The sequence below is a fragment of the Orcinus orca genome, chromosome 6, assembly GCF_937001465.1.
Source record: "Orcinus orca chromosome 6, mOrcOrc1.1, whole genome shotgun sequence".
NCBI lineage: Eukaryota > Metazoa > Chordata > Mammalia > Artiodactyla > Delphinidae > Orcinus > Orcinus orca.
In genome coordinates this window covers 78,497,270-78,512,206 of record NC_064564.1, presented here as the reverse complement: position 1 = coordinate 78,512,206, position 14,937 = coordinate 78,497,270, and the positions used below count along the sequence as shown (strand labels likewise).

General features: G+C 36.5%; 1 protein-coding gene across 3 annotated transcripts in view; it reads left to right on the top strand.

Annotated features, from left to right (window-relative positions):
- LOC101279781 (guanine nucleotide-binding protein G(q) subunit alpha) overlaps positions 1 to 14,937 on the top strand; it is a 439,263-nt gene that overhangs the window by 366,752 nt on the left and 57,574 nt on the right. For all 3 annotated transcript variants that reach the window (XM_049710835.1, XM_049710834.1, XM_004285836.4), the window contains one exon: positions 2,272 to 2,401. In XM_049710835.1, the coding sequence (XP_049566792.1) occupies positions 2,272 to 2,401 (130 nt within the window). The remainder of the gene's footprint in view (positions 1 to 2,271; positions 2,402 to 14,937) is intronic.

The window sequence follows — 14,937 nt, the reverse complement described above, 5'->3', positions numbered from 1 at the left end:
CTATTAATAGCAGAAATTACAGGTTGTCAGAAGCTTTCACATTGTTTCCTCCAGGTCCTCTGGTACCAAGGTAGAATTTTTCAGTAGCAATAAGAGTGCGGGCTGTTTTGTACTCCTAAAATGAGTTGCCTGAAAAATTTTAAAATACATGGTTTTGGAAATGGATTGATTAACCTAGTCTAAATTTACATGGGAAAATAGAATGAAAGTTTATTACTTTCTCCCTTACTGCTGCCATTCTTTCTGGGTAATACTTCAGCTGAAGTGGTCTAATTTTTTTTAAGATGAGAAAAAATAAACAAGACTGATGTACTTTCATTTAATCTCTTATTACACAGTCACTCAGACGTACTTTTAGTTAGAATACAAACCACATGGTGCATGGAGAAATGAGGCCATATGAATATGTCTTTGGGTGCAGAGAGTTGAGTTCCTTGGGAGAGCCATCCATTTAAGACAACTACGTACAGTACAGGGTTGTGAAGTGGAAATGAATGTAACTCCTGTGATGTAACTCTGCCATGTGACCCTGATGGGCAGGCCCACCATCATTCCCTGCAGAGCACTGTGTGTTTCATTCTGATCAATCTCCGCACCTGTGGTTACATCTGGCTGCCTTACGCTACTCTAATGGACATAGCCATAAAGAGGGTGACACTTTGGAAATAATTTCTGAGCCTCGTTTTTTTCATCATTAAAATGGTTACATTAGATGATCACCAAGGCTCCCAATGCTGGTAGCTCCAGCATTCTGGATTAAGTTTTGAGTTCATTGTGTTTAGAGATCTTTAACTTGAGACACCAAATTTCCTTCTGCTTATAACCATGTTAGAATATTTTCAGAAAACATAGAGCATTCCATGGAGATTTTCATCTCCTTTTTGCTTTATGATTACTGAAATCTGAAACCAGGTTACTGTTACATCTTGGGATTTTCCCTACATTTTGGGCACTAGCTTTTAAAGGACATTCTTTGGCACTTCAGTAAAAGTAATGACTTAGGAGAATAATTTCTTGCTACCATCAAAAACATCTTATAGGGTTTAGCATGACAGGATTTCATGGAATGAGGATTTTATATAAATGAGCATATTATTGACTTGACATCAGAGAAGAGCTAGCATTTTAATATTTCTAAAGACCTAAGAATTCTAGTTTTGATGTCTGTAGTTCATAGGTCTCCCTGGATCCATTGTTTTGCCCCTCAGATATGTTTCATAGGAAACTTTTCAAAGCAGTCACTGGAAGATTCTTGATTTCTTAGTTTAGGTTTGATCCTTAGAGGCAGGAAAATACCAGGAACAACTGCAGTTTTCAACAAACACTTAAAGAGCCCTACTCTCAAACTTTTATACCTAAAACTCTCATTTTCTGAAAATATTTTATCTTGTAAACATTGTGCACATTTTAGTCAAGTTATGGATTCAGCAATTTGAAGAAACTTGGATTCATTACCAAGTTCTGCTAGTTATTTTCTGTATACACTAGCACTCAAATTAATTGATACCAGTGTTGATTCCTGAGCACAGAATTGATGTGTAAAAACAAGTCCTCGGTATAGTTCAAATGGTGGCCTCTTATAGCATCTTGATGTTTTTATACATACCACTTCTAGCAGTTTAGCAAGTTGACTTGTGCATAAGGCTGATTGCACCGTGTTACCCAATATGATTGGACTGTCCCAAATTATAGTCAATACTGGAAAGAAAAAACAGCCCCAAAAGCTTACCTTCCTGATGAAGATCAGTGAGGTTTTGTTTGCAGTTAGTTGAAGCATTACACAGCCATGTTGAAATACATAGCATCTTACATCTTTTAAATGCATTTGTAGTCATTCCTAGTAGCTTCCTTGAGAAATACATGAGGATCTTCATTCTCATTTTATAGGAAAAGAAACTGAAGTCAGTATTTGCCATTAGAGCTGAACACAAATAAAACGCGTTTTGTTTCTGACTCTTCTGTGCTTGATTAAATAAAACAGACTTTTTCCTTGGCTTGGCACAGGTTTTCTTTTTTTTTTTTTTTTTTACAAAATTATAATTTTTATGTATATCAGGTAACTTTCTAATTACTGCAATGAGTTATTACCCAGAATGTCTTGACTTTGATTGTTAGGTAACAGAAAATTAGTAGATGTTCAATAAGTGTTAATTGGATTGGTTTTGATGACCATTCTCTTTAGAGAGTAGGGTTCCTAAGTTTGTAAGTAAAGCTATATTTATATTGATATTTTTCTATGTGCTATTAATATGAATATTATTAACCTTGCAGAATGGTCGATGTAGGGGGCCAAAGGTCAGAGAGAAGAAAATGGATACACTGCTTTGAAAATGTCACCTCTATCATGTTTCTAGTAGCGCTTAGTGAATACGATCAAGTTCTCGTCGAGTCAGACAATGAGGTGAGTGCTCTGTGGACGGATAAATGATAGGGTATGGGGTAAACTGACTTCATTGCTTTCTTAACTACTGATTTGGAAATTTTTTTAAATAACCCTGTGGTACCACGTGGTATACCCAGAACAGGAAGATGTCTGAGCAGGTCTGTGTGTTCAGGTCTAACTGGACCCTATGTGATACTTTTAACACTACGCGGAGGCTCTGAAAATGAAAATAACAAGGAAATCCCTAGGCTAATTGTCGCATTATTTTATAGCCTTCTTCCTACAGGATGGAGTTGGGAGTGTTGGAGTGAGTCAGCCTGTTTTGTTCTGTTTTCATTTTGTTTAAATTGTTGTTTGTATGAGGGGTGGGTCCCAAAGAGTACTCAAAACCTCTCTTGGCAAATGTGAATGACTTTGCAGCTGGGCTCTAAATCAGTTTGTTCTGGAGCCAAGAAGTGTCCTAGTGATGTGGCCTTTCTGCTCTTACAGAATTCTATAGGCTACTGCATAACTTTGTCTCTACTAAGCACTGGGTGATTGACAAAGCATCCTTGATATGCCTGTCTGGAGAACTGATTCAGTGTTGTCATCTCCTCCCTATTGCATGAAATTCTAACAAGTATAAATATGGATTTTTTAGGACGATAAAGGCTCCATGGTGAGTCAGAGTTGATTGTGGAGGATAATTAAGGGGCACAGAAAACCGTGACTTTGATCTGGAGTTCGGTGTGTATTGGGACAATGGAGAAGACACCATCGTTATACTGTTAGAGGCAGAGTTTGCAGACTGACATGCCAATAGTAGATATTAAATTTCCTCCTAATAGGGTAGAAAATAAAGAGAAGGAAGTGAGTATCCCCAATAGCTGATTAAAATAAGATCTGGCATATTAAAATGTACTTCTAATTTTGTACAGTTGTTTTGGTACATAAGAATTCTGGCTTCTTTGGTCCTTTTAAATATTTTATTTTTCTGCAGGTATTAATATCTCTTAAAATACATATCAAGTCCTACATAGCATTTTTTTTGTACGTAGGGTTGATGAAGAGTTATGAACCAATATCCCATATAGAGCTGAGTTACCTATTCATGCATTTCAAATGTTTCCTGGGTTACAAGTATATGGGCTTTTGAACCAATCAAAGAAGTTCTTTTTGTTGTTGTTCATGTATATCTTGCTCTTTAAGGGACTTCTTTTTAACAATGAGGTTTATCAGCCATTTGCCCTCTGTAGCCGTAATGCAAAGTGCCTGAAAAGCATGCTAAGATATGTGAGAATCAGTTATCACACTTTGAGTTAAGCAGTTACCATCAGAATTTGAGCTATGACATCTCTATATGTATTTTTATTTTTATATCTGTTAGTTGTTCCATAATCTTTGGGTATAGTATTTTAAACATACTACATATCTTGGAAGCATATGACAACATTTTTTATTTCTTTGAATGTTGAATCAAGACAAAAAATATTTTGAGCACTCATCTACTATGTGCTGGATACCAGGGTATCTAAAGAGATACAGAAATGGAAAAAAAAAATCAACATTGTCGTAAACGACCTCATAAAAGAGGGATGCTTTTGTCAAAATAGAGAGTCCGAGAGAAGGAAGGCCTTAGTTATAAAGGTCATCATTTCTTTTCTTTAGTTTGCTGTCCAGTGAAATAAAATTTAAGACATTTTCAACTGCACAGAAGATGTAAGACGCATGCATAATTTTATTTCTTATGTCACTGTTTACATATAGCTAGAGGAAAACAAGTGTTTATCAATACACATTTTATGTGAGATAAATGCATTCTATTTATAAAGAAATATATTTTGTGATTTAATGCTAATCAGTTTACCACTTTAAAATTTGCAACTCATCAGCTAATTCTAGCACATAAAGCCAGTTAAAGTTTCCACAGAATGAAAGTTTCCACAGTAACTCGCCATTCAATGTATAAGCAGTACACACATCTAAAAATACATCAGTTTCTTTGATTCCTGTGGTGATGCCTTATGCTACAAATTAAAACAACTCTGTTATTGTTCATTAGGACTCTCTAACCACTTGTGAATATTTTTAAAGCCTACCTTGTAATTTTATGGTGTTCTTTTCAGATATCAGGCAGATATCACTCAAGCCTGATGGTAGTATTGGAGATGATCTTAAACATAATAAGAAAAAAATACTGCTCATTAATTTCTTCATCCATGGTAGCCATAGTCATCACTGTTGGTAATTAGGAAACACTGTCAAAAGTATTTTTTAATGTCAGGATGTAGTCCATTATTCTTTTTCCTTTTCCTGTTATAGTAATATATGAAAATGTCATTGCCTCTCTACTTTCTTAAATCATTAAAAAAAACTCAGAACTATAGAATTCTACTTTCCCCACATTTTCAGGATTTGGTGAGACACAGCTGGAATAGACTCCTAAAACATTTTGATCTTGGTTTTGAAATCTGATGTTCATAACTTTAATCCAAAGCAGACTTTGTTGTACTTCCCTTGATATATATTCGTGAGAAAAACCTGGAAATGGATACTGACAATCTCCCTTTTATCTTGGGGAACTGTGGAAAATACATTGCAGACCACAAGCAAAAGCAGCTAAGGGAAGTATTTTATTTTAGATTATTGCTTTGGCTTTTATTATGTATTAATCCTGAAAATTTTTATGTAGATGTGCTTTTGTCTGTCTAGATTCTCAGCCTCCCAAGAGTTTGGGGAATGAATTTCTTTCTTTCTTTTTTTTCCTCCAAAGAAGGAAATATGTTATCAGATAGTGGGTGAGCATAATCAGGGTTGTAGAGCTGTGTTGATTTACATATTCCTTCAGTGCTGTCTTGGTTTCCCTTTGATAGCACACCAGAACGGAGCCAGTTACTCTGCTGTAATTCTTTCACGCGTACATTATTTCAGTACCCCTGAGAGCCGGAGCACACAATAAGGCATTCACATAACGTGTTTCAGCTCATCAGTGTGTATCCAGATTCTGTCTTTTTTAGTCCTTGTTTTTTGTGCTTCTCTGTTACATGAGTATCTGAGCACTAATACAAACTTGTTTCTCATATATTGACTCAGGGACTGTCTTACAGACCAAGCTTTTTATAGAATCCCAAAGACTTAGGCCCCTTTTCTCCGATGCTTCCTTTTTGAATGTATGCTTCTAACTTACCTTAATTCTTTTGAAATGGTCACAACCAATTAGGTGTTAGTTTTATTAAAATATCGAGATAGTTCCCTGTACCCCAGGTCCTCCTTTGAACCAGGATGGATTCCCATAAACATTTATCCTTCAAATCTGATTCTTGGAGTTGCTCAATTGATTTAAAAAAGAATAGTAAAAGGAGAGAGTAGACATTTATAATACCTTAGCGCTTTATGCCTATTCAAAACTTGCTTAAACCATTACTTATTTGAATCTCACCAGCTGACCTCCCGTGAAGTGAGAAGATCAGGTTTGCTGAGGATACAAGAATGGAGAGATTAAGGCCCATGGCCCAGGTCACTCAGGGCCCCCATTCCTCCCCTTCTAGACCAGCTTTCTTTCCCCTGCTTCACAGTGTCTTCCAGAAGATAGGGATAAACTGAGAGGAGAAGCAAGAGGAACTGTTAAAGGTGGCCAAGAACATAGAGGTAGAATGAAAATCCTGACCCTGCAGGAGTTCAACCCCTCTTCTCCACCTCTAACCTCTTGTTATACTCACATGAGACCAGCCAGAGATCCTTTACCAGCAATTTAACTAGATTAAAACAAATAATCTAAAATATGCATTTCCTTCAGATATTTCTCCTCTACTAAGTTTTAAAATGAAGCCATTTTGAAGTTATTCAGCTGCAACCAGAGTCTGAACATTTTCTTTAAAAGTGTGAAACATGTACTTTGTTCTGCTCTGAAAACTTCAAGTGAAGTTTGGGAATTTTTTCTCCAGATAAAATTCAGCTCTAGGGGGAGGAAACTGACTAAAAATTGAGGAGAAGAAATTTGAACTCCAAAAGAGCGAGCTTAGGTTAAGATATCCGGTCTCAATGGGATTGGTTCTAGCCCTCCTTTATCGACTCTTAATCAAATTATGAAATCAGAAGCTACATCTTGCCCCTCAGTCTTTAGTATACGACTCAGAGTCATGGCCTGATTAACAAGAAGATTCCTGAAAGGCGCCCTACTTTTTTTATATTTAACCCCTTTCCCATTTCCTCATTCCTTTGTTCATTTTCAGCCACTGTTTCTTTTCTAAACTCCTTTCCACACCCTTTTCATTAGCTGGCATTTCTGTTTGCTCATTATTTTACTCCTCCTTAATTGCTTTGTTCTCAATGCTTGAAGGAAGCCAGAAGGAGGTATTCTGATCACCATTTATGAGTCTGAACCAGAGACCTGCACTTAGTGCTGGTAAGCGTGTGGGGAAGCAGACACACAGGGACACCTTTTGTGTGAATGTATATTGGAAATCTTTTAAAGACTATATGGAACCCATATTAGTGTAATCTATGCAATAGTTTTTTTCTTTGAAGATGAATTATATGAAAAAGATTGCAAAGTAGTATATTTGGTATAATCTGATTTCTGTAATCACAACAAATTACATATATACACTTATTATAGGGAAGGTTATTAGCACACCCACCCACCCCCAAAAAAAAAAGCGGAAGATTTTCTACCAGGACCAAAGTGTAAAGCGTGATGGTCATTGTTGCTAGGTGATGGCATTACAAATACGTGAAATGATAATTTTTTTAAGTAAAATGAAGTAAGACTTCAGGCTGGAACTTTAGCTCTGCTGTTTACCAACTTTGTCCATTTTTCTTTTGAATTTTCCATCTTTTTTTTTTTACTGATTTGTGGGAGTTCCTTACACTCTTGGATGTAAACCTTTTGTCATGTGTACTGCAAACATCTTCTTCCACTTTGTAGCTTGCCATTTATTCTCTTAATGGTGCCTTTTGATCTATAGAAGTTTTAAATTTTAATATAATAGAAATCTATCAGATTTTTCCTTTATATTATATGCCTCCGTGTGTGTGTGTGTGTGTGTGTGTACATAATCACATACACACAGTAGGATAAAATAAATCACCTGAAAAATCTGGATGAAAGGACAGTAAGGATTGGAGAGTGAGATGAAGAATTAAAATACAAATCAGGCAATCAGGTACCTTTCCTGGTGGTAGTCCATAGATTTAGTCAAGCGTCTCTTAGCAACCAATAAAAGGAAGTAACCATGGTCTGTTACAAGATCCACTGTGTCTATATAAAAAGAAAAAGTTAGCTTCTCCTGGTACTGGGCCCTCCAAGTGACTATTCCCTCAACCTTGTACAGAGATGCTGCAGGAGGTAGTAAGTTATATCCATGATGGTTCCCCTCCAGGAAGCCAAATATCAGAATCACGAGGCCTGTTTCTTAAGCTTCCTTCAGTGTAAGTTGGTGCCGTAGTATCAAAGTCTGTGATGGGCCAGAGACATGGGGTCTAAACCCACAGCTTGATGTAAGAATAAAACTGAGAATAGCTAGGGAAGTGCACTTTGTTTACCTTTGTTTTTATTTCAGTGATACAGGAGACTATAAAATTATAGAGAACTTGAAATTTTTGACATATTTGCTTTAAATCTTTATTCTCACAGAAATAAAATGGTATAGATACAATCAAAGTCCTTGTGTAAACTTCCCTGATTCCTTTCTCTCCCTCCCCAGAAGAAGCCACTGGCCTCAAGTTAACATTTATCATTCCTAAGCATATTTTTTCATGTTTTTACTATATATATATATATGTGTTGATAAGTAATATGTAATATTGGATTTTAAATAGTATGCATGATTATAAATTTTATTATTGTAAAATGATTTTATTTTGCATTTTGTCCTTTTTTTTAATTCAACATTGTTTTAGAGATTTTTTTCATGTTGCAACACATGGCTCTAATTCATTTATTTAGATCACCGTCTCATTCCATTATGTGACTATGCCCTACCATGTTTCATCTCAGCCAGGCAGGTTGTTTGTAATATGGATCACCTTTTCCTACCCTTGCCTGTTCTCTCCCTCACCCCAATCCCCAGTGGAGTTGTCTCTTTTTTCAGTTGATACATACGCAGTTTTCAGTAGTCTGGTTATTACTGTTTGCTGGTTATACATATAGAACTTATTAGTGTATGGTTTGTCTTTTCACTTTATCTTATAGAACAGTTTCGTCTTAATGTGGTCAGCTCACTCATTGCCTTTATTGGTTGTATTATTGTATTTTCTTCAGGAATTAATTTTATTCCATAGAATATGAAGATCCATCCCATATTTTCTATTAAAACTTACAAGGTTTTTGCTTTTCCTAGGTTTTTTATACACCTGTAATTGATCTCTGTGTGTGATAGGAAGTAAAGATTTAATATATTCTTGCCATATTTCTGTTCAGTTGATCCAATACCATGTATTGAATAATAAATCCGTCATCCATCTCCACTGCTGTTTTCTTACCTTTTTAATTATGAAAGATATATGAAAAGTATACAAATACAAAAAACGTGCAGAGCATTGGTTTATCACAAAGCATCTGTGCGTCCAAAACCCCTGTCAAGAAATAGAACATTGTAAGACCACTGAAGCCCTGTTAGTGCCCCTCCCCCAGCAGGTAACCACAGTTCTGTAAGGTAATCACTTCTTTGCTTCTCTCTTTAGTTTTAATGCTTAACTATGCATTCCTGAACACTATGGTTTTTACTAGTGTTTAACTGTTACACAAAGGGAATCAAATAGTGTGTTTTTTGACCTTTAAAAGCAGTATGCTATTTATATAAACCTTGGTGTCTGGCTTCTTTTGCTCAGTGTTATGTTTGTAAGGTATATATATTTTACATAACTCATTCGTTTACATTGCCATATAGTATTCTGTTGCCTAAAAATACCACAATTTGTTTATCCATTTTACTAAGTATAGACTTTTCACGTATTTCCAGTATGGGAATATTACAAATAACGTTTCCGTGAATATTCATGTAAAGGTCCCTTGATGTACCTGGCTTTACATTTCTGTTGGCTATATACCTAGGAGTAGAATTGCGGGCACATAGGGAATACATATCTTCAACTTCAATAGATAAGGTGAAAGTATTTTCCAAAGGGAATGAACCAATTTACAGTCCTGCCAGCCATGTCAGAAAGTTCCTGTCACTTCCCATCTTTGCCAACCCTTGGTATTGTCAGTCTTTTTCATGTTAGCCCTTTTGGTGGCTAGAGAGCTGAGCTGCAGGTGCCTGTTTCCTTGGGCATACCCTCACTCCCAGTGCATAGCCTAGGACAAAGCAGTTATGGTTCACTAGAGCCTCATCCCCTCAGGTCTCTCAGCTGCCATCTCCAGAATCAGCAAATACCTCCATGGGAAAGTGGCCCCAAAGCCTGGGCTCACTTCTCCAGACTTGTCCTTCCCCAAATTCTGACCTGGTATTTCTTCACTACTGTTTAGCACTCCAAGGACTTTAAGCAGATGTATTTTTTTATTTTGTTAGCTCATCTGGTAGTCCTTCTTCCCATCAATATTAATGACACTTGAGATGTGAGTCAAGTTTTATTACACACATGGGTCTTTTCTCTGGGCCCTCTATTTAACTGATGTATTTACTACTCCTGTAGCAATATAAAAGTTATCAGATCAACAGTTTAGATATCTAGAGTATCAAGTCTACCTACCTTGTTGCTCTTCAGAATTTTCTTGGCTATTCTTGGTTTTTTAGTCTTTCATTTGAATTTTAAGATCAGCCTATCAAATACCAAAACACAAATTTGATTGGAATTTTAATAAATGTATAGGTAAATTTGAGGTTGGTTTCTCAACTTTACAGTATTGAATGTTACCATCCATGAATGTCACCATTTATTGTTTAGGACATTGCTTTTGTCATTGAAGTGGTCAATTTTTATAAATGTTCCACATGCACTTAAAATTGTGATTTCAAATTTTGGGGTGCCAGGTTCTAGCATTATGTCTATTAAAACCACCCCGTGTCCTCTTCCCCAAGGGTACTATTTTGACTTCTAACACTGTAGATTAATTTTGCGTATTTTGAACTTCATATAAATGAAAGTAAATGAATTCTTTTGTGTTACCTTCTTGTGTTCAGAATAAGTTTATTAGATAAATCCATGTTGTGTAGCTTCAGTTTTTCGTTTTTATTACTTTATATTATTCAATTAAATGAATATACTACAATTCATTTTTCCATCCTATTTTTTTGTTTGTTTGTTTTTGGTTTTTTTTTGTTTTTTTTTGTTTTTTTGCGATATGCGGGTCTCTCACTGTTGTGGCTTCTCCCGTTGCGGAGCACAGGCTCTGGACGCGCAGGCTCAGCGGCCATAGCTCACGGGCCTAGCCGCTCCGCGGCATGTGGGATCTTCCCGGACCGGGGCACGAACCCGTGTCCCCTGCATCAGCAGGCGGACTCTCAACCACTGTGCCACCAGGGAAGCCCCCATCCTATTTTTGATGGACATCTGAGTGGTTTTCTCTTTGGGACTCTTATGAATAATGCTGATATGAATATTCTTTTCATGTTTTTTGCCTTATATGTGCCTGATTTTCTCCTGACTAGAGTTCACAGGGAATGTATATGTTCAACTGTACTAGATACTGCCTATATTCATTTTCTAGGGCTGCTGTAACAGATCACCATAAATTTGGTGGGTTACGACCACAGATATTTATTGGCTCATAATTCTGGAGGTTAGAAGTCCAAGGTATCAGCAGGGCTGAAATCCCTCTGAAGGCTATAGCGGGGAGGATCCCTTCTTTTTCTCATCCAGCTTCTGGTGACTGTGGGCATTCCTTCTGGTTACATAGCTCCAGTCTCTGTCTCTGTCTTCACATGGGCTTCTTGTCTGTGTCTTTGTCTTCTCTGCTGTCTCTTAAAAGGACTCCTGTCATTGGATGTAGGGCCCAGTAGATAATCCAGAATGATCTCATCTAAAAATCCTTAACTTAATTACATCTGCAAAGACTTTTTCCAAATAAGGTTGCATTCACAGGTTCTAGGGGTTATGGCATGGACATACCTTTTGAGGGGGTCACCATTCAACCCACTACACTACCAGTTTGAACTTTGAAAACAGTTTACACTTCCACCAACAGTACATGTGTGTTCCTGTTGACCAATATCCTTGCTAACAAAGATATGGGCAGCTTTTCAATTTTAATCATTATAATGGGTGTGTAGTAGCATCTCACTGTGGTGTCAATTTGCATTTCCCTGATTATAATGAGACTGAGTTCTTTATGTATTTCTTTACCATTGGATGTCCTCTTTTTGAAGTGCCTATTTGATTCTATTGCCAGTTTTCTATTGATCTGACTTTTTGGAAAAACATTATTAACATAGAGTCCTTTTTTTTTTTTTAAAGAAATCAGTTTGGTTTTTTTTTGAATTTTTTATTTATTTTTGGATGCGTTGAGTCTTCGTTGCTGTGAGCGGGGGCTACTCTTCATTGCGGTGCTCCGACTTCTCATTGCAGTGGCTTCTCTTGTTGCGGAGCACGGGCTCTAGGCGCACGGGCTTAGTAGCTGTGGCTCAGAGGCTCTAGAGCGCAGGCTCAGTAGTTGTGGAGCACGGGCTTAGTTGCCCCACGGCACGTGAGATCTTCCCGGACCAGGGCTTGAACCCGTGTCCCCTGCGTTGGCAGGTGGATTCTTAACCACTATGCCACCAGGGAAGTCCCCATAGAGTCCTTTTTATATTCTTGATTCAAGCTCTTTGTATGTTATCTATATTGCAAATAACTTCTGCTACTCTGTGACTTGCTTTTTACTGCCTTAAATGGTACGTTTTGGTGTGGCTCAGTTTATTGGTCTTTTAAACTTTGTCCTTTACATGTCCTCCTTAAGAAATTTTTCCTCCCAATTGTAGTGCATAAGCATTTGTATTTTGGAAATGGACACTTTAACATGACATTTGCTATAAGTTTTTTGGTTTTGAATTGTTACTTGCGTAGTTCCACCTTTATTTTGTTTACTCTAAATGCATGTAAAAATTAAATGCTAATATTAACACCAGCATTTTAACATTATAAACATAAATAATTAACCACTAGCATGTGATTTTTCTTTGATACTGAAATCACTTGGAGAGCAACTACCCATTTATGTAATTTGGGAATGTTGGAAAATTTTTAAATATTAAAATTTAATTTAAATTAAACTTTTATTTTAAGGTATATATTTCTTTTAGATAAATAGAGTAAAAATATACCTGTAAAGTAAAAATTGCATACATTGGCAGAGTCATTTGATATATGATATACAATCCTGTGTTATAAAAATATTTTGTATACAGAAATGAATCCCTGAAAAAAACGAAAATAATGTCCTCTCACTTTTGGGGGTGAAAAAAATAAAGCCATCTGAAAAACAGTGTGTAGGGTTTTTTTTTCCCCTCACTGACTGAGGTGTTTTTTTGTTTGTTTGTTTTGTTTTGTTTTTATTTAATATCCCACTTTGGTTGTAAACTTGTCTATATTTTAAATTCCACACTTATATTTTGAGACTTCATTATTATGTACATTATAAGTTTGAAATTTTTGCATATTCCTGTTGAATTATTCTTTTTGTCATCAAGATTTTTTTCTTACGTCAGAAATGTTCTTTGCTGAAATAAAGCAGTTATGCAAGAAGCAAACCAGAAGTGCTAGTGTCCTGCTTTTCAGTCTGGGTGAGTCCACAGACGAGGCTCAGTGTTTTCATAAGAGATGGGGACTGCGCAGTAGGAAGTCAGTTGGTAGCAGCAAACTGGGTGAGGGCAGCAGGGTGAGGGCAGCAGTGGACAGACTATACACACTTGCGGGAGACTTGCTGAACGGGTGACTCACTTGGGAAGGAAAGAGTATTTCAGAAGCGGAGTCCAGCCATACAGGAAGTAGAAAAGATTCAATTGAAAAATAGTAGAAGAGATTAAACAGCCTATTGAGATTTAATTCATAAAATATCGAATTCACCCTCTTAAAGTGTGCACATCAATGGATTTTAGTATATTCACTGAATTGGACAAAATCACTACTATCTAATTGGGTTTTTTTTTTTTTGATTTGTTTATTTTTTATTCTTTTTCAAATTCCTTTCACTTTTAGATTGTTACGTAATATTGAGCAGAGTTCCCTGTGCTATACAGTAGGTCCTTGTTGGTTATCCATTTTAAATATAGCAGTGTGTACATGTCAGTTCCAAATGCCCTAACTATATATATAGCTGGAGAAAAACATGGTTCAAAAGGATACATGCACACCAGTGTTCACTGCAGCACTGTTTACAATAGCCAAGACATGGAAGCAACCTAAATGTCCATCAACAAAGGAATGGATAAAGAAGATGTGGTACATATATACAATGGAATATTACTTAGCCATTAAAAAGAATGAAATAATGCCATTTGCAGCAACATGGATGGACCTAGAGATTGTCATACTGAGTGAAGCAAGTCAGAAGTATGATATCACTTATATGTGGAATCTAAAAAAAAAAATAATACAAATGAACAGACTCACAGACTTAGAGAACAAACTTACTGTTACCAGGGGGGAACGGTGGGGGGAAGGGATATTTAGGGAGTCTAATTGTTTTTTATATATAAAGAGACTTAATTTTTTTAGAGCAGTTTTAGGTTCACAGCAAAATTGAGCGAAAAGTACAGCAGTTTTCCCCATGCATGTGTAGCTTCTCCCATTATCATCATCCTAACAAGGGGTTTGTTACATCTGGTACATTTGTTACAATGAGTGAACCTACATTGACACTTGATTATCACTCAAAGTCCATAGTTTTAGGTTCACTTTTTCCGTTGTGTAGTGTATGGATTTTGAAAAATGTATAATGACATGTATTCACTATTGTGGTATCATGGGTTTTACGTTTTCCAAATGTCCTACGTTGGAATTATACAGAATGTAGACTTTTCATATTGGCTTCTTTCACTTACTAACATGCATTTAAGACTCCTCCATGTCCTTTTATGTCTTGATAGCTCATTTCCTTTTAGTGCTGAGTAATACTCCATTGTCCGGATGTACTGCAGTGTATTATTCTGTTCACCTACAGTAGGATATCTTGGTTGCTTCCAAGTTTTGGCAATTATGAATAAGGCTGCTATCAACATCCATGTCCAGGTTTTTGTGTGTACATAAGTTATCCACTCCTTTCGACAAATACCAGCAAGTGCAATTGCTAGATCATATGATAAGGGGGCGTTAAGTTTTGTAAAAAACTACCAAACTGGCTTCCAAAGTGGCTGTACCATTTTTGCACTCCCACCAGCACTGAATGAAAACTGTTGCTGCACATCCTCCCCAGCATTTGGTGTTGTCAGTGTTCCAGATTTGGGCCATTTTAATTGGTATGTAGAGATACTTCTTTATTTTAATTTGCATTTCCCTAATGACATATGATATGGAGCATCTTTTCATATGCTTAGTTGTCATCTGCATATCTTCTTTGGTGAGCTGTTCAGGTATCCATTTTTTCATCTGGTTGTTAGTTTTCTTACTGTTGTATTTTAAGAGGTTTTTGTGTATTTGGGATAACAGTTTTTATCAGT